This window comes from Mesoplodon densirostris, chromosome 6 (assembly GCF_025265405.1).
Source record: "Mesoplodon densirostris isolate mMesDen1 chromosome 6, mMesDen1 primary haplotype, whole genome shotgun sequence".
Lineage (NCBI taxonomy): Eukaryota > Metazoa > Chordata > Mammalia > Artiodactyla > Ziphiidae > Mesoplodon > Mesoplodon densirostris.
In genome coordinates, this window is record NC_082666.1 from 133,021,306 (window position 1) to 133,041,628 (window position 20,323).

General features: G+C 40.0%; 1 protein-coding gene across 7 annotated transcripts in view; it reads left to right on the forward strand.

Moving 5' to 3' along the window:
• NEK1 (NIMA related kinase 1) overlaps nt 1–20,323 on the forward strand; it is a 209,758-nt gene that overhangs the window by 93,820 nt on the left and 95,615 nt on the right. The window contains exon 18 of one of the 7 annotated variants that reach the window (XM_060102681.1): nt 8,518–9,275. The exons of the other annotated variants lie outside the window; for them this stretch is intronic. Within the exon in view, the coding sequence (XP_059958664.1) occupies nt 8,518–8,601 (84 nt within the window). The 3' untranslated portion in view covers nt 8,602–9,275. Of the gene's footprint in view, nt 1–8,517; nt 9,276–20,323 lie in introns of those variants that run through there. 7 annotated transcript variants of the gene reach the window in all.

Genomic DNA, 20,323 nt, shown 5'->3' on the forward strand with positions numbered 1-20,323 from the left:
ACATGGCAGCTTATTTTCTGAGCATTGGAGACCCCACCTTCCTGGGTGTCACCGGTCACCTGGAGCACCGGCCTGGCCTTTCACTCCAGGCTCTCTCATCACTCGTGTCTGAAGGGAGCTGCTCGCGGAGATGGACAGTGTGCTGCGTGACCTCTTCTTTAAGCGCCGTTGCTGCTGTTCCCCTCGTGCCCCGGCTACCAGCTCATCGCAGAGCAGCCTCCTGTTGCTCACATCTGCTGCTGAGGCCTCTTCCCTACAGGCTGTGCTCATGACGCTTCTCATCTTAAACCCACCTGTGTACTTTCCTTACCTCTGGATTCCTTCTGTTCTTGGGACTACCAAGAGTTTCACGTGTTTGTGAGTGCTACTATGCATTCACTTAACAACTTCTCAAGTGTAGAATTTTGGAAGAAGAGGAGGCCATGGTCTCTCTGCAGTCAGATATCAGTATTTTCATTTTGTTGTTTTATCATTTTTAAAAGATGTGCTTTAGAAATCAGTGCATTTTTGACAGTGATTTTTATATGACTTTCCAAGATTTGTTTTGTTAACCTGTATAGAGTTTCTTCATTCCCTACATGACTATATGTATATGTGAAACTTTACTTTAGAAAAATGTGGCCAAAAAGTGAAGAATTTTTACTTTTCAGTATATTTGGATGGGTGCATCATATATTACTTTCTTTATTCACTAATATAACAACAAGGCAGTGTGTTAAACACTTTGGGGTAATAGGTTAATTAATTGATTAAAGATGACTTAATTAAAGCTTACTCAGATATAGTTTCTCTCTGGAATAACTTAGAGTCTGGTGTTAGACAAGAATGTATATTCTGGAAGCGTGAGGTAAAGATCAAAGGCGAAAGCCGAGGTTAGCTGTGGGGATTTTAAGATTTTAAGTTCACACCATTTTCAGTTCTAAATTGGAACTTTTTTATGATGAGGTAGAGGGGTTGTTTAAAATCGGCCTCTCCTTTCCGTGCTGTATAACAAATTACCATAATGTAGTGGCTTAAAGCAACACAAATTTATGACCCAGTTTCTCCGGGCCAGGACTCTGGCACGTTGTAACAGTTCTCTGCTCCTGGTCTCCTGAGGCTGAGGTGGAGGTGTCAACGGCTGTGTCCTCAGCTGGAGGCTCAGCCGTCTTCACCGACCCCTCAGGGTGCTGGCAGGACTTCCCTCCCTGCTGCTGTGGAACTCAGGCCTCGCTGTCTGAGAGCTTTGACTGGGACCACATGGCCCCTTCATCTCAGCATCAGAGAACTCCCTGTGCATCAACCCCCCAACCTGCCGCTTCTACAACCAGCCAGGAAAACTGCATTTAATGGTCAGCTCATTGGTTTAACATCCCTCATCCCATTTATCGTGACCTAATCCTGGGGGTACAACCCATCAGACTTGCACACCTGGGGAGTGGGGGTGGGTATCAGGAAGCCTTGGGGGTCTTCTCCAGGTCCTGCCCGCCACAGTCCCTTTGCCTGTGACTTAGAGGCCGCGTCTGGGGATGTAGACAAGGCGAGGGGGAGGAGCTGTCTCGAGCCCATGCCTGGTGGTGGAGCACGCAACCCAGGCGTCCAAACAGAGCCTTGTGAGAGGTCAGCTGTATTAACATGAAGTTTAAATACAGTGAAATTCACCAGTGTTGGGTGTGTATCTGGATGAGTGTTGACAGGTGTATGTAGTCATGTAAACACTGCCACAATCACAGGACAGCTCCATTCCATCATTTCTTAAAAGGTTCCTCCTCTTGCCACCAGAGAAAAAACTGTCGGTATGTGAGATGATGGATGCTAACCAAACTTACCATAGTGATCCTTTCTCAGTATATGCATGTATCAAGTCATCATGTTGTACACCTTAAACTAACAGTGTTGTAAGTCAGTTGGGTCTCAGTAAAACTGGAGGAAGACGTTTCCTTGTGCCCCGTGACAGTCAATCTTCTACCAGCTGTAGGCAACCACCAATCTGCTTCCTGTCACTGTGGTCTTGTTTCTTCTAGAATTTCATGTAAAATTATTGTACAGTGTATAGAGTTTTGAGGCTGGTGTGTATCAGTAGTTCTTTTTTATTCCTGAGTCATATTCCATTGTGTGGATGTACCACAGTTTGTTTGTTCAGTCCTCAGTTGATGGGCATTTGTGTAGTTTCTAAAGGAGATGCTTTTAAAGCTCACGGGAGTGGCCGATCATTAAATTCCCTCAATTATTTGCTCCCCATGCTCCCACAGAGCCCTTCTTTCTGAGTGGATATATCCCTCTTTATTATGTGTAACTCAGTTGGTGACTGTTTTTACTCTCAGACTTCTGAACACCGCTGGAGAAAGTTAAAGCTGTGATGACTAGTGTCAGATGGGTTTGTGGCCTCTGGTTTCAGCAGAGCTGTCAGTCCTTCTTGGCTGTCCCCTGCATCTCTGTGGTCAGCAGCCTCTCCTGTTGCCCACAGTGGGGACTTTCCTCCATGGTTTCATCTTCTTCCCTTTCTGTGAAGATTATCATGACATCACAGAGAAAATTGGGCTTAAGAATCCCACAGTTCGTCACATTTTCTGCCTCCATACTTATAAACTTCTGCATAATAGTACCCAGTCTATCCTTGTCTTCTCCAGTCTCAGAGAAGGATATAACTTCCTCTGTTCAACAGTAATCTTCCTATTCCTTCCTATTTGATGATTATAATGCTGGCAATTGTTAACATTGGTCATTTACTGGGTGCTTATGTGTCAGGCTTAGTTCTAAGTTCTATACCTGTATTCACTCACTTCTCATAGCAGTGCTCTGAGGCAGGTTCTGTCGTCTTCCCATCTTACATCTCACTGAGGCAGAGGTGGAGAGCTAAAGTGACAGCTTGAGCTTTACAGGAACCCAATGATAGATTACATCGTGTTTAAATCCCTGCAGTCTGGCTTGAGAGCCCACGCTTTCCTGGCCTTATTGTCTGGGCCATGCTGTCTGTTCCCCCAAGGGTCCTCCTTACTCTATCACTTGTTTCCTCTCTTTTCTGACCTTCCCTTCTTTCCTGCATAGCCCATCAATATATTCATGTTTCTCACGTTCCCGGCTCCTTCCTTCTCTTCATAGCCAGACACCTCAAATGAATGAAGCTCTGTTCTCTGTCGTTGCTTACCTGCTATTCATAATCCTGTTGAAACAGAAGTCACCAATGTCCATCTTGCCAAATATAATAGAGTATTTTAAATCTTTATCTTACTTGACCTTTCTGTGACATTTGATCTCATGAGTTACTTCTTCAAACTTTCTTCCTTGCCTTCCGTGACACCAAATTCTCTTTGCTTATCCCATACTTTTCTGATTATTATTTCTTAATATCTTCTTCTACAGGATTCTCTTCTTCTTTAGTTTCTAAGGCTGATATTTCCTGGGGTTCTGTCCTTGGTTATTTTTCACTGTAAGTTAATACCCTGGGGTGATCTCACTTACTATTCTACAAGGGACTGGTGACCTCAAAGTCTCTGTCAGTTACACAGACTACCCTCCTAACTTCCATCCTGTCTAGCTGCCTTCTGGACATCATTTCCTAGTGGTCACATTGGCACCTTATTTTTAAATTTTCCTTTTATTATGTAAATCATCATACAATAACATTAACTTTATTTTTCTTCTCCAGTTCTGTGAATTTTAACACAAGTATAAATTCACGTACACACCACCACAGTCAGGATACAGAACCGTTCCATCACCCCAAAACTCTCCCGTGCTCTCTCTCAACATAGTCATGCTGTCCCCTCACCCCTAATACCCTGGCAGCCACTGTCTGTTCTCCATTACTATGGTTTTGTCTTTTCAAGAAGGTCTTATAGTATTCATGTGTGGTATATATAATAGTATATAACCTTTAGCGGTTGGCTTCTTTCATTCACCTTAATGCTGTTCATCCAAGTTGCTACATATATCAGTAACTTTTTCTTTTCTGTTTTTGAGTAGTATTCCATTGTATGGATGTGTTACAGTTCCTTTATTCATTCACCCACTGAGGGACATTTGGGTTGTTTCTAGTTTTTGGTAATTATAATCAGTGCTGCTTTGATCATTCATTTACAGGTGTTTGGAGAAGAGTAAGTTTTTGTTTCTCTAGGATAAATGCCCAAGAGTGGCTTTTCTGGATCATGTGGTAAGTGTAGACTTAACTTGAGTTTCCAAAAGTCAGCCATTTGCCGGAGCACTCGCACCTTTCTGCCTTCTTAGCAGCAGTGATCAAGAGCGCCCGTTGCCCCACATCCTCATCAGCATTCGGTATTGTCTCTGTCTTTTATTTTGGCCATCTAATCTATGTATAGGGGTATCTCATTGTGGTTTGATTTGCATTTCTCTAAATGTTAATGATGTTGAATCCCTTTTCATGTGCTTATTTGTGATCCTTATATCCTCTTTAGAGAACTGTGTGTCTGAGTAATTTGTCCATGTTAATTGTGTTGTGTTGTTACTGTTTTGCTTTGAGAGTTCTTTATATTCTGGACAAATCTTTTATTGGGTAAGTGATTTGCCAATATTTTCTCCTAGGTGGCAGTTTGGCTTATCATTCTCTTAACAATATTTTTCACAGAGCTCAAGGTGTTAACTTCGGTAAAGTGTACGTTTTTAGGTTTCTTGTTTACGGATCATGCTTTTGCTCTATCATGTCTAAAAACTCTCTGCCTATCCAGCAGTCATGAAGATTTGCTCCTATTTTTCAAAAAAATTTTATAGTTTTACTTATAACCTTTAGATCTATGATCTATGAAAGAAAATGTTTTTGGTGTGGTAAAATACACAAAACATAAAATTTTCTGTCTTAACCATTTAAAAATACACAATTCAGTAGCATAAGGTACATTCACAATGTTATCTTCCTTCTGCTTGATTTCTGTTTATTTTGCTCTTTTCTGGTCTTTTAAGGTTGAAGCTTAGATAGCTGAGGGTGAGACCTTTTTTCTTTTCTAATATTGGTATTGCATGCTGTAAATTTCCCTCTAAGCACTGCTTTAGTTGCACCCCACATATTTTTCTGTGTTCTATTTTCATTTTCATTCAGTTCAAAATTTATTGTAATTTCCCTTGAAACATCCTCTTTGGCCCATGGATTACTTAGAAATGGGTTAATTTCCAAGTGTTTGGACATTTTCCTACTTTTTTCTGTTGTTTTCTGGTTTTATTTTATGATCAGAGAACATACTTTGTAGAACTTCATTCAGTCATTTTACATTTGTTAGGGTTTGTACTTTGATCTAGAATATGATCTATCTTCGTGAATGTTCCACATGCGTTGAAAAGAATGTGTACCCTGCTGTGGTTGGGTGGAGTGCTATATGTTTCAATTAGACCCAGTGAGTTGATGGTGCTTTTTAGTACTTGATCCACGCTGACATTATGCCAACATTGTTTGATACTGAGGTAGGAGAGTTGAAGCCTTCAAATATAATTGTAGATTTATCTGTTTCTCCTTTTAGTTTGGTCAGTTTTTCCTTTCTTTCTTTCTTTCTTTCTTTTTTTTTTTTTTTTTTAGAGAACATTTAGAATTGTTGGGGTTTTAGAGTGAATTGACCTTTCTTACCAAAATGTAATCTCTTTTTGTTCCTCGTATTAGTGAAGGGGTTCGTTTTTGTTTTGCCGTGTAACAAATTAGCACAAGTTAGTGGCTTTTAACAACATGTATTTGTTATCTCATTTTCAACTGCATGAAGGGTCGGTGCCCCAAACCCCTTGTTGTTCCTGGGTCAGCTGTAAACACTATTTTACTGCTTCAATTTGGAATGTAGAAATTTTTCCATCATGTAGGTACCCTTACCCTCTCCCCTTTATGCCATAGTTGTCTTATATATTATGTTTACATACATTTAAATCCTCATTGGGCCGTGTTATAAATTTTGCTTGCAACTTCAAACATGTTTAAGAAGGCAGTAGGTCAGGAATACTTTCTAATATTTACACAAATATTTACCATTTTTCTTGCTATTCACTCATTCCTAATGATCCAAGTTTCTTCTTATATAATTTCTCTCTGTCTGAAGAAATTCCTTTGGCAGTTCTTTTAGGTTAGGTGTGTTGGCTATAAATCCTCTTAGTTTTATTTCATCTTTATTTCTAAACAGTATTTTCGATGGTTGTAGTATTTTGGGTTAACAGTTCATTTCTGTTTTCATTTAAAATGTTACTTCACTGCTTTCTGTCCTCCATAGTTTTTGAAGAGAAATCCTCACCTTTATTTCTCCTGCAGGTATGTCTTATTTTTCTCTGGATGCTTCCAGATTCTTTCTTTGTCCTTAGTTTCCAGCGGTGTGATTAAGTTGTCTCTGGGCATGGATTTCTTTAGGTTTATTCTGTTGATGGTTTGGTAAGTTTCTTGAACTTGTAGATTTATGCCTTATGCCATGTTTGAGCCATGATTTCTTTAAATATTTTTTCAGCTCTGTGCTCTTTCTCTTCTCTGGTTCTCTGATGACATGAATGTTAGACCTTTTGTTCTTGTTCCACAGGTTTGTGAAGCTCTGTTCAGTTTTTTACAGTTTTTTTCTCTGTTGTTCAGATTGGTTAATTTCTGTTGTTTTCAGGTTCACTTCCTCTTTCCGCTTTCATCTTTATTCTGCTTATTTGGTCCAGCCAGGGAGGGTTTTATTTTGGTAATTGTATTTTTTCATTTCTTGTGTTTCCATTTGGTTTTTCCTTGTTTCTTTTCTTTCTCTGCTAGTATTTTCTATGTTAACCTTTTTTCACCACTTGATTGCTGTTCAAATACTTCTAAAATAGTTTCTTTGAAGTTTTTGTCATATAATTATATCATCTCTTTCATCTAATCATAATCTGTCTATTGTATATTCCCAGGTAGGTTGAGATTTTTGTTGTTTTTCATGTGCTGATTAATTTTGAGTTGTACCCTGGACATTTGGAATATTACATTATTAGACTTCGGATTTTGTTTAAATTTTATGGAGGCTGTTGATTTTACTTGTTTTAGCAGGCAGTTGACCTGTCAGGGTCAGACTTCAAATTCCTGTTTTCCTTTTGTCCGTCGTGTGCACTGTGCAGTGTTGTCTGCCCGGGATTTGGGTGGAAGTCTGTCGGCCAGCCCTGTGCTCCTGCAGAGCAGGGTCTTGTCCACACGCAGATGTAGGCAACCCCAGGACTTTATAACAACTCTGGGGCCATTTTCCGGAGCCCCGCAGTGTGCCATTGGTCTGATGCCCACCTTTTCCCTGGGCTCACCTCTCAGTCTGAGGCCTCACATACCTAGGGCTCCCTCACTCCTAGAGTGAAGCAGTGGGAGGAGAGAGACAGACAGAGGCAGAGAAAGTAGCAGACAGGCAGAGGCCACAGGCTTTGCTCTGGCCTTTTTTTTCTTTTGCGGTACGCGGGCCTCTCACTGCTGTGGCCTCTCCCGTTGCGGAGCACAGGCTCCAGATGCGCAGGCTCGGTGGCCATGGCTCACGGGCCCACCGGCTCCGCAGCATGTGGGATCTTCCCGGACCGGGGCACAAACCCGTGTCCCCTGCATTGGCAGGCGGACTCTCAACCACTGCGCCACCAGGGAAGCCCTGCTGTGGCTTTTGGAGTATCAACGTCACAGGAGACAAAGGGTTCCTCTCTCACTGTTGTAGTTCCCAGAAGCTCCTCTTTCTGTCTCAGCTGCCACCACAGCAGTGAGCTTTCCTGGGGGCTGCAGCACAAGAAAAAAAGGAGAGAGAAAGAAAAAAACGGGAACATTTCCTACTTGCTCCTTAAGTTTTCCCTCCCCACTCCGGAACTGGAAGAGATAACCAGTTACTGCTGTCATTACCAGTGTGCTCAGTTTCGGGGTTTTGGCCAAGTTAGGTTTAGGCCAGAAGATAGTGCAGTTTTAAAAATGTGGTACCTCATCGTGCATTTACAGGTACTCTGAGCTCTGGCATTCTCAACTCTGCCTGCCTCTGTTTACTTTTCAGGGTCCCCAGATGTGCCTGCACTTTATCATGTGTTCATTGGGAAAGGGGGTGTGTGTGCTTCCATCTTACCCAGGACTAGAGCTCTCTGTACTTCATTCTTTTATTTCCAAAACCAAATTCACTTCATTGTCTTCAGACCCATGGCCCTTCCTGTAGTACCCATCCTGCTGCAGAGAATCACCATCAAAGATGGCTTGACTTTGGGGGTTCTGGTTTGAAAGCCATCTCGTAGCATCTTCTGTCACATCCCACCCAACTCATAGCTAGTCAGCGACCAGATCGCGTTTTCTGCCTTCTGAATATCCCGTAGCCACCTCCTCCTTTCTGTTTTTGTTATTTTTGCCCTTGTTGAGATCCTTACCTCTTGTTAGTCTTTTCATCTCACCGCTTCTAACTGAAGATCCTTCTAATGCATCTTTGGCTTGGGCTGCCAAGGTGATCTTTCTAAAGCCACATGGAACACATTGCCCATATGCTTGGAATTACTCAGTGGTGGTTTATTGTTTAGAGGATAAATTAAACCTGGTAGCTTAGCACAAGGGGCCTACCCTTTGTCTTTCTTACTGCTCTTGATTTTCCCGTTCCCTTCTTATCCCTTCAGCTTCAACCATACCAGACTACGTACAGTTCCCGGAAGACGCTGTCTCTAGTTTCTACTGAGATTCCATCTGCCTTATCTTCGTGAGAGAGTTCATGGTACCTTTCTGTTGCCTTGTTGGCTTGGGGACTGTGGCCGAGGCTGTGGGAGAGATTCAGGGGGAAGGTAGACATGTTTTTACTGCCACTGCATTTCTTTCCTGCTGAGGAGGAGATGGTGATTAACTCTAGAAATAATTACTGTTAATTTGCACAGCATCTTAGGTAGTTTACGTAAAGCTTTCTGATTTTGCCAGCCTCGTGTATCTTCAAAGAGTAGACATTCCATTATTGCCATGGGAAAACAATTGATTCTGTGCCACAAGTCTGTACTGCACGTTTATGCTGCACAGGCTGGAGCAGGGAGACGTGGCTGCTCTGAGAGTTTATCAGCTCTAATGAATCAGCTGGGGAGCCTCAGGGAGGAGAGGCCTCGGGGAGAGCCTTGCAGTCTCCTCTGAAAATAGCCAGGAGCCTGGAAACCGTCGCTCACTCAGCGTGAGGTGCTGAGTCAGTCAGCCCTGTGTCTCGTGTAGGAAACCCTCCCTAGCCCAGCAGCATTCATGTTGGGAAAAGCCACTTAAAGTAAATCCAGCTAAAATAGAGACACACATTTTGTAGTAAAGAGTGGAAAAAGGGTTTGATTGGGATTTTACCTTGAAAAATGAAATTTAAAAATGATTTTGTCTTATGTTTGTTGGAATTTTGGATATACTTCCAAGTCCATATTGATTCTGAAAGTAACTAACTTGAGGAGCATTATAATTTTTATGTTAGAATTGTATAATGAATACAATATGTATTTTATCAAATCCAAGATACAACTATAAGGCATATTGTTATTTTAGATATGACTAAAAAAGAAAAATCTTGCCAATTTAACTTGATACAATGCTTTTTATCACATAACCTTTTTATTTTATACCTGTTGAAATAAGTCTTTTGGATTTTTTTATTATGTTATTCTTGAGCATCCATACAAAGGAAAATATGAATGAAATAAATTGGTAAAGGTATTCAGTCCTAAATCTACTTTCATACTTTGACTTTCCAATCATTCGTTTTTAAAATTAGGGTCATTGATGTTCACGTTTTCTCAAATAATATTATCCTCTATGCCACCAAACGCACTGAGACTTCAGCGATTCTTAAAAGAGAACCCCAATTTTCTCTCAGGGAGTCGGCACCAGTCTGCAAGCTTTGGTGCTGGTGCTTTCTTGCTCTTATCAGAGGGAATCAATGGAAGGTTTTCAGCAACTGCTGGGCTCCTGTTTCCTCTTGAACAAGCCAGTACGTGATTTTTTAAATTTAAAACTGAGGAGTTGAGGCTTTCCAGTTACAACACCAAGAAATAAAAAATTGACAAAGTTCATACGTTCTCAGGCAGTAACATCTATGTTGTAACTGCTGCCTGGCCCACAGTTTATAAGATTATAACAGATCATAGAGATGCTATTGATTGTAAGATGCACCCCATTTCAGAGATCTTAAAATGTGAACAATGTTCATATTAGAATTGGTGAAAGATGGTATACCCTTCACTTCACAATTTTTGTATGTTTCAGTTTTTATAACTATATTATAAAAGAGGGCTGTTTCTTGTGAAAATGGCTGAGATTTTGGCAGTTTTCCAAAGATCATTTCTGAATTTTTTAATACCCATAATATTTTGAAGGACCAACATCATAATTCTTTGCACTTTTTAAAAATTCACTTAATTTATCCAATCCTTTTGTATTTGTGGACAGTTTTGTGTGTGATTTGAAAATTTTTCCTGTATCATTATCATCTTCATGAAACCCTTCATCTTTGGCAAGATTAATAATTTTCTTTGTCAGTCAGTTTGCATTAGACATGCACTATGTTGTCAGATATTTACAACATTCAACAATCAGGGAGAGATGGATCAACAGAGACCTTGATGTGATGAATGAGGAGAAACTGGTGTTACTTGGGGACTACTTTTATAGTGGTCATTAATGCTTATTTTTGGACTCTGACAGCATTCAGCATTGTAACTACTGAGATATTTATATAACAACTGTACCTATAGCACAGGACTGTGATGGATATTTATGGTAATAACCCTGACTCTTCAAGAAAAATATATTAACACCAGTGATTTAAGGCAGCACATAATAAACATTTTTCCACTGATAAATATTAATACTCATGATTTGTTTGTATAGTTTGAAAATGTATATATATTACACTGTGGTTTATCCTTATAACCAGTCATAAAATATCCATTTTGCTGATGAAGAGAAGGAGTCTTAAAGAGGTTGTGACAGATACACGTCTTAAACCTAATATGTGTTTTCTAATATTTACAATCTCATTATAAATAATCAAACCTAAACAGTTAAGAATAAGTTCTGAGTCTTAAAGATTAATCCTCTAGAATTGGGAAACTGCTATAGTTAATTGATAGTAGTTATTTGATCAGTACATTTTATTAACTGCTTTGGGAAATCATAATGATTACAACATTGTTTCTGTGGCAAAATGAAATCAAAGTCCCTGACCTGTGAATAAGCATTTGGGACATAAATAATTTTTAGGTTGAATTGTAATTTAAAGTAACCATGGATTTCAGAGTAATTTCATATGCTTGTATGTGAATTCAAAATTTTCCCTGTTCAGGTAATTTGAAATTTTTTTAAAATGCAGGTTAAGGAAAGTCTTAACAAGTAAGGCTTCAAGCCAGGTGGTTTGTTTGTTTCTTTTTCTCTGAGCAGTATTTATAAAAATTAACTAAAGTTACTTAGAATCTAATCCTGACAGTAATTCTCTGCGGTGGGGATTTTTATTCCAAGGTCACAGGTTGTGAAACTGACTCAGTCATTAGTACTTTGCCCGAGATCACTTGGTATGTCCAGAGGCAGCATGCAAGCCCAGTGCGTCTGACTTTCAAGATCATTCTTCTAGCTATTTTGCTTTGCTGTTTGTTCCTTTTTAAATTCCATATTAGTATTTACTTTACTTTAGGTAAAACTTGTGGATTTTATGATTTTGTAGTGCAGGGATAGACGGACCTTTTCTGTAAAAGGGCAGATAGTCACTGTTTTAGGCTTTGCAGCCCATAGGCTGTCCTTAGTAACGACTCAACTCTGCTGTGGCAGTGAAAGCCGAAGCAAATGGGCGGGGCTGTGCTGGTAAAACCTTATCTAGGAGACCTTCAAGATGGCGGAGGAGTGAGACGTGGAGATCACCTTTCTCCCCACAGATATATCAGAAACACATCTACATGTGGAACAGCTCCTACAGAACACCTACTGAACGCTGGCAGAAGACCTCAGACCTCCCAAAAGGCGAGAAACTCCCCGACGTATCTGGGTAGGGCAAAAGAAAAAAGAAAAAACAGAGACAAAAGAATAGGGACAGGACCTGCACCAGAGAGGGAGCCATGAAGGAGGAAAGGTTTCCACACACTAGAAGCCCCTTCGCGGGCAGAGACTGCGGGTAGTGGAGGGGGAAGCTTCGGAGCCGCGGAGGAGAGCGCAGCCACAGGGGTGCGGAGGGCAAAGCGGAGAAATGCCCACACACAGGATTGGTGCTGACCAGCGCTTACCAGCCAGAGAGGGTTGTCTGCTTATCCGCCGGGGCGGGCGGGGGCTGGGAGCTGAGGCTCAGGCTTCGGAGGTCAGATTCCAGGGAGAGGACTGGGGTTGGCTGCATGAAGACAGCCTGAAGCTAGTGCGCCACAGCTAGCCATGAGGGAGTCCGGGGAAAAGTTTGGACCTGCCCAAGAGGCAAGAGACCATTGTTGCGGGGTGTGCGAGGAGAGGGAATTCAGAGCACCACCTAAATGAGCTCCAGGGCATGAGCTGTGGCTATCAGCGTGGACCCCAGAGATGGGCATGAGATGATAAGGCTGCTTCTGCAGCCACCAAGAAGCCTGTGTGCAAGCACAGGTTACTCTCCACACCTCCCCTCCTGGGAGCCTGTGCAGCCTGCCACTGCCAGGGTCCCGCGATCCAGGGACAACTTCCCTGGGAGAACGCATGGCACCCTCAGGCTGGTGCAACGTCAGGCCAGCCTCTGCCGCCACAGGCTCACCCCGCATTCCATGCCCCTCCCTCCACGCTGTCTGAGTGAGCCAGAGCCCCTAATCAGTGGCTCCTTTAACCCCGTCCTGTCTGAGCAAAGAACAGATGCCCTCAGGCGACCTACACGCAGAGGCGGGTCCAAACCCAAAGCTGAACCCCAGGAGCTGTGGGAACAAAGAAGAGAAGGGAAATCTCTCCCAGCAGCCTCAGAAGCAGCGGATTAACTCTCCACAATCAACTTGATGTACCCTGCATCTGTGGAATACATGAATAGACAACGAATCATCCCAAATTGAGGAGATGGACTTTCGGAGCAACGATGTATATATATTTTTCCTTTTTCTCTTTTTGTAAGTGTGTATGTGTATGCTTCTGTGTGTGATTTTGTCTGTACAGCTTTGCTTTTACCATTTGTCCTAGGGTCCTGTCTGTCCGTTTTTTTGGCTTGTTTGTTTTTTAATATAGTTTTTAGCACTTGTTATCATCGGTGTATTTGTTTCTTGGTTTCGTTGCTCTCTTCTTTCTTTTTTTTTATTACTTTTTAATTTTTTAAAATTTTTTATTTTAATAACTTTATTTTTCTTCCTTTCTTCCTTCCTTCCTTCCTTCCTTCCTTCCTTTCTTTCTCTCTCTCTCTCTCTCTCTCTCTCTCTCTCTCTCTCTCTTCCTCTCTCTCTCTCTCCCTCCCTCCCTCTCTCCCTCTCCTTCTCTCTCCCTTTCCCTCTCTTTTCTTCTGGGCCGTGTGGCAGACAGGGTCTTGGTGCTCCGGCCAGGTGTCAGGCCTGTGTCTCTGAGGTGGAGAGCCAAGTTCAGGACATTGGTCCACCAGAGACCTCCCAGATCCACGTAATAACAAATGGTGAAAGCTCTCCCAGAGATCTCTATCTCAGTGCTAAGCCCCAGCTCCACTAAACGACCAGCCAGCTACAGTGCTGGACACCCTATGCCAAACAACTAGCAAGACAGGAACACAACCCCACCCACTAGCAGAGAGTCTGCCTAAAATCATAATAAACTCAGAGACACCCCAGAACACACCACCGGGTACAGACCTGCCCACCAGAAAGACAAGATCCAGCCTCATCCACCAGAACACAGACACTAGTCCCCTCCACCAAGAAGCCTACACAACCCACTGAACCAACCATAGCCACTGGGGGCAGACACCAAAAACAACAGGAACTATGAACCTGCAGCTTGCTAAAAGGAGACTCCAAACACAGTAAGTCAAACAAAATAAGAAGACAGAGAAGCACACAACAGATGAAGGAGCAAAGTAAAAACCCACCAGACTAAGAAATGAAGAGGAAATAGGCAGTCTACCTGAAAAAGAATTCAGAGTAATGATAGTAAAGGTGATCCAAAATCTTGGAAATAGAATGGAGGAAATACAAGAAACTTTTAACAAGGACCTAGAAGAACGAAAGAGTAAACAAAGAATGATGAAGAGCACAATAAATGAAATTAAAAATTCTCTAGAAGGAGTCAATAGCAGAATAACTGAGGCAGAAGAACGGGTAAGTGACCTGGAAGATAAAATAGTGGAAATAACTACCGCAAAGCAGAATAAAGAAAAAAGAATGAAAAGAATTGAGGACACTCACAGAGACCTCTGGGACAATATTAAACACACCACCATTTCAATTATAGGGATCCCAGAAGAAGAAGAAGAGAAAGAAAGGGACTGAGAAAATGTTTGAAGAGATTATAGTTGAAAACTTCCCTAATATGGGAAAGGAAATAGTTAATCAAGTTCAGGAAGGGCAGAGAGTCCCATACAGGATAAATCCAAGGAGAAACACGCCAAGACACATATTAATCAAACTATTAAAAATTAAATACAAAGAAAAATATTAAAAGCCACAAGAGAAAAACAACAAATAACTTACAAGCGAATTCCAATAAGGTTAACAGCTGATTTTTCAGCAGAAACTCTGCAAGCTAGAAGGGAGTGGCAAAACATACTTAAAGTAATGAAAGGGAAAAACCTACAACCAAGATTACTCTACCCAGCAAGGGTCTCATTCAGTCGAATTAAAACCTTTACAGATAAGCAAAAGCTAAGAGAATTCAGCACCACCACACCAGCTTTACAACAAATGCTAAAGGAAGTTCTCTAGGCAGGAAACACAAGAGAAGGAAAAGACCTACAATAACAAATGCAAAACAGTTAAGAAAATGGTAATAGGAACGCACATATCAATAATTACCTTAAATGTAAATGGGTTAAATGCTCCAACCAAAAAACATAGACTGGCTGAATGGATACAAGAATAAGACCTGTATATATGCTGTCTGCAAGAGACCCACTTCAGTCCTAGGGACACATGCAGACTAAAAGTTAAAGGATGGAAAAGATATTCCATGGAAATGGAAATCAAAAGAAAGCTGGAGTAGCAATTCTCATATCAGACAAAATAGACTTTAAAATAAAGACTATTACAAGAGACAAAGAGGGACACTACATAATGATCAAGGGATCAATCCAAGAAGAAGATGTAACAATTGTAAATATTTATGCACACAATATAGGAGAACCTCAGTATGTAAGGCAAATGCTAACAGCCATAAAAGGAGAAACCGACAGTAACACAATCACAGTACGGGACTTTAACACCCCACTTTCACCAATGGACAGATCATCCAAAATGAAAATAAATAAGGAAACACAAGCTTTACATGATACATTAAACAAGATAGACTTAATTGATATTTATAGGACATTCCATCCAAAAATAACAGAAAACACTTTCTTCTCAAGTGCTCATGGAACATTCTCCAGGATAGATCATATCTTGGGTAACAAATCAAGCCTTGATAAATTTTAGAAAATTGAAATCGTGTCAAGTATGTTTTCCGACTACAGAACTATGAGACTAGATATAAATTAGAGGAAAAAATCTGTAAAACATACAAACACATGGAGGTGAAACAATACACTACTTAATAACCAAGAGATCACTGAAGAAAACAAAGAGGAAATCAAAAAATACCTAGAGACAAATGACAATGAAAACAAGATGACCCAAAGCCTATGGCATGCAGCAAAAGCAGTTCTAAGAGGGAAGTTTACAGCAATACAATCCTACCTCAAGAAACAAGAAACATCTCAAGTAAACAACCTAACGTTACACCTAGAGCAATTAGAGAAAGAACCAAAAAAACCGCAAAGTTAGCAGAAGGAAAGAAATCATAAAGGTCAGATCAGAAATAAATGAAAGAGAAATGAAAGAAACAATAGCAAAGATAAATAAAACTAAAAGCTGGTTCTTTGAGAAGATAAACAAAATTGATAAACCCTTAGCCACACTCATCAACAAAAAAAGGAAGACTCATCAATACAATTAGAAACGAAAAAGGAGAAGTAACAACTGACACTGCAGAAATACAGAGGATCACAAGAGATTACTACAAGCAACTCTGTGCCAATAAAATGGACAATGTGGAAGAAATGGACAAATTCTTAGAAAAGCACAACCTTCCAAGACTGAACCAGGAAGAAATAGAAAATATAATCAGACCAATCCCAAGCATTGAAATTGAGACTGTGATTTAAAATCTTCCAAAAAACAAAAGTGCAGGACCCAATGGCATCACAGGTAAATTCTATCAAACATTTAGAGAAGAGGTAACACCTGTCCTTCTCAAACTCTTCCCAAATATAGCAGAGGGAGGAACACTCCCAAACTCATTCTACGAGGCCACCCTCACCCTGATACCAAAACCAGACAAAGATGTCACAAAGAAAGAAAACCATGGGCCAGTATCACTGATGAACATAGTGATATAGATGCAAAAATCCTCAACAAAATACTAGCACACAGAATCCAACGGTACATTAAAAGGATCATACACCATGATCAAGTGGGGTTTATCCCAGGAATGCAAGGATTCTTCAATGTAAGCAAATCAATCAATTTGATATGCCATATTAACAATTTGAGGAATAAAAACCATATGATCATCTCAGTAGATGCAGAAAGAGCTTTCGACAAAATTCAACACCCATTTATGAAACAACCCTCCAGAAAGTTGGCATAGAGGGAACATATCATAATAAAGGCCATATATGACAAACCCACAGCCAACATCGTTCTCAATGGTGAAAAACTGAAACCATTTCCACTAAGATCAGGAACAAGACAAGGTTGCCCATTCTCCCCACTATTATTCAACATAGTTTTGTAAGTTTTAGCCATAGCAGTCAAAGAAGAAAAAGAAAGAAAAGGAATCCAAATCGGAAAAGGAGAAGTAAAGCTGTCATTGTTTGCCGATGACATGGTACTATACATAGAGAATCCTAAAGATGCTACCAGAAAACTACTAGAGCTAATCAATGAATTTGGTAAAGTAGCAGGATACAAAATTTACAGATTTCTTGCATTCCTCTACCCTAATGATGAAAAATCTGAAAGAGAAATTAAGGAAACACTCCCATTTACCACTGCAACAAAAAGAATATAATAATTAGGAATAAACCTACCTAACTAAGGAAACAAAAGACCTGTATGCAGGAAACTATAAGACACTGATGAAAGAAATTAAAGATGATACAAATAGATAGTGAGATATACCGTATTCTTGGATTGGAAGAATCAACATTGTGAAAATGCCTATACTACCCAAAGCAGTCTACACATTCAGTGCAATCCCAGTCAAACTACCAGTGGCATTTTTCACAGAATTAGAAGAAAAAATTTCACAATTTGTGTGGAAACACAAAAGACCCCAAATAGCCAAAACAATTTTGAGAAAGGAAAACAGAGCTGGAGGAATCAGGCTCCCTGACTTGAGACTCTAGTACAAAGCTACAGTAATCAAGATAGTATGGTCCTGGCACAAAAACAGAGATACAGATCCGTGGAACAGGATAGAAAGCCCAGCAATGAATCCACACAAGTAGGGTCACCTTATTTTTGATAAAGTAGGCAAGAATATACAATGGAGAAAAGACAGCCTCTTCAATAAGTGGTGCTGGGAAAACTGGACAGCACATGTAAAAGAATGAAATTAGAACATTCCCTAACACCATACACAAAAATAAACTCAAAGTGGTTAAAGACCTAAATGTAAGGCCAGACACTATAAAACTCTTAGAGGAAAACATAGGCAAAACACTCGGTGACATAAATCACAGCAAGATCCTTTTTGACCCATCTCCTAGAGAAATGGAAATATAAACAAAAATAAACAAATCGGACTTAATTAAACTGAAAAGCTTTTGCACAGCAAAGGAAACCATAAACAAGATGAAGAGACAACCCTCAGAATGGAGCAAATATTTGCAACTGAAGCAACTGACAAAGGAGTAATCTCCAAATTTTATAAGCTGGTCATGCAGCTCAATATCAAAAAAACAAACAACCCAATCCAAAAATGGGCAGAAGACCTAAATAGACATTTCTGTAAAGAAGATATACAGATTGCCAACAAACACATGACAGGATGCTCAACATCACTAATCGTTAGAGAAATGCAAATCCAAAGTACAATGAGGTATCACCTCACACTGGTCACAATGGCCATCGTCCAAAAATATACAATGCTGGAGAGGGTGTGGAGGAAAGGGAACCCTCTTGCGCTGTTGGTGGGAATGTAACTTGGTACAGCCACTATGGAGAACAGTATGGAGGTTCCTTAGAAAACGGAAAACAGATATACAATATGACCCAGCAATCCCACTACTGGGCATATACCCTGAGAAAACCATAATTCAAAAAGAGTCATGTACCACAATGTTCACTGCAGCTCTATTTACAATAGCCAGAGCATGGAATGAACCTAAGTGTCCATTGACAGATGAATGGATAAAGAAGATGTGGCACGTATATACAATGCAATATTACTCAGCCATAAAAAGAAACAAAATTGAGTTATTTGTAGTGAGGTGGATGGACCTAGAGTATGTCATGCAGAGTGAAATAAGTCAGAAAGAGAAAAACAAATACCATATGCTAGCACATATATATGGAATCTAAAAACAGAAAAATAAAAAGTTTCTGTAGAACCTAGGGACAGGACAGGAATAAAGACGGAGACATAAAGAGTGGATTTGAGGACACCATGGGGCGGGGAGGGGAAGCTGGGTCGAAGTGAGAGAGTGGCCTGGACTTATGTGTACTACCAAATGTAAAACAGATAGCTAGTCGGAAGCAGCCACATAGCACAGGGAGATCAGCTCGGTGCTTTGTGGCCACCTAGAGGGGTGGGATTGGGAGGGTGGTGGGAGGCACAAGAGAGAGGAGATATGGAGATATATGTATATGTATAGCTGATTCACTTTGTTATAAAGCAAAAACTAACCATTGTAAAGCAATTATATTCCAATAAAGATGTTTAAAAAAACAAACACCTTATCTTCACCATCAGGCAGCTGTCCGGGTTTGACCTGAGGATTGTAGTTTGCTGACTCTTGTAGAGTTCTTCAACACTAAGTTGTTCATTTTGAGAAGATTATTTTTTTAGTTCTTTAAAAAAAATGATTCACTTATTGTCCTTGTAAAATATAATTTTTGGTCCATAAAAAAAAGCATGTATGTAATATATATATGTAAGTTATCAAACAAGATAACATACCCAGCAGGTAGAACACTAAGCTCTATCTGTGTACTGTTCCCTAATCTAGGGATTGGCGGGTGTTCTTCTGTAAAGGGCCAGATTGTAAATATCTTAGTCTTTTCAAACCATAAGATCTCTGTCATAACTAGTAACTCTGCATTGTAGCAAAGTAGTAACGATAGACACTGTGTAAATGATTGAGCATGGCTGAGTTTCAGTAATACTTAGGGACTGAAATCTGGATATCATATCATTTTTATGTGGTCATGAAATACTCTCTTCATTTGTTTGACCATTTAAAAATGTGCAAAACCATTCTTAGCTTATGAAACATAAAAAAACAGGTGGTGGGCTGAATTTGGCCCCTGAACCATAGTTTGTCAACCCCTGTCCTGACTGTGCCTCTGTCTTCTCCCAGAGGTGTCCATTATCTTGAATTTTGGATATATCATTCCTATGGATTTTTTAAAATGCTTTTTCCACTTACGTATATGTGTCTGAATGATGTCTTGTTCTGTTTTGCCTATTTTTGAGCATTATAAACATTACATCGTACTGTATATAGATTGGAACTTGCTTTTTTTCATTCGTCATTATTTTTCTAAGATTCATTTACATAGTTGGGTTTAGCTGTATAATATTCTGTTGTATGAATATACCGCAGTTAATTCACCTGACAGTAGGTATTTAGGTTGGATCTAGTTTCTGCTTTGAACGTTCTTGTACATGTCTCCTGGTACACATATACAAGAATTTTCTTGGCTATCTGTTTTCTTCTGTTGAATGATTTAACAGAACACTTATGAATTTTATAAAAAATGATGAAGCAGTATTATTTACCTTGAGAAATGTTATTGTCTTACTGCCTCATCTTAAATCATTCCTTATTTATTTACATTAATGGGAAAATGCCTTTAAAATGTGCAGTGAAGTGTTAAATATTTAATTCATTCTTTCACTCATTTTTTTAGTATTACACAAACATTTATTGACTAATATATTAGGTTCTGTGCCAGCAAGAGAACTTAAGCAGTAAAGGAGATAGACAATTAAACCAAAAACTAAGTAATAAATGACAACTGTTTATTGAAAGCTTACTATGCCAGACATTATGTTTAACAATTTATGTGCATTATCTCTGTATTAGTCTACTAGAGCTGCTGT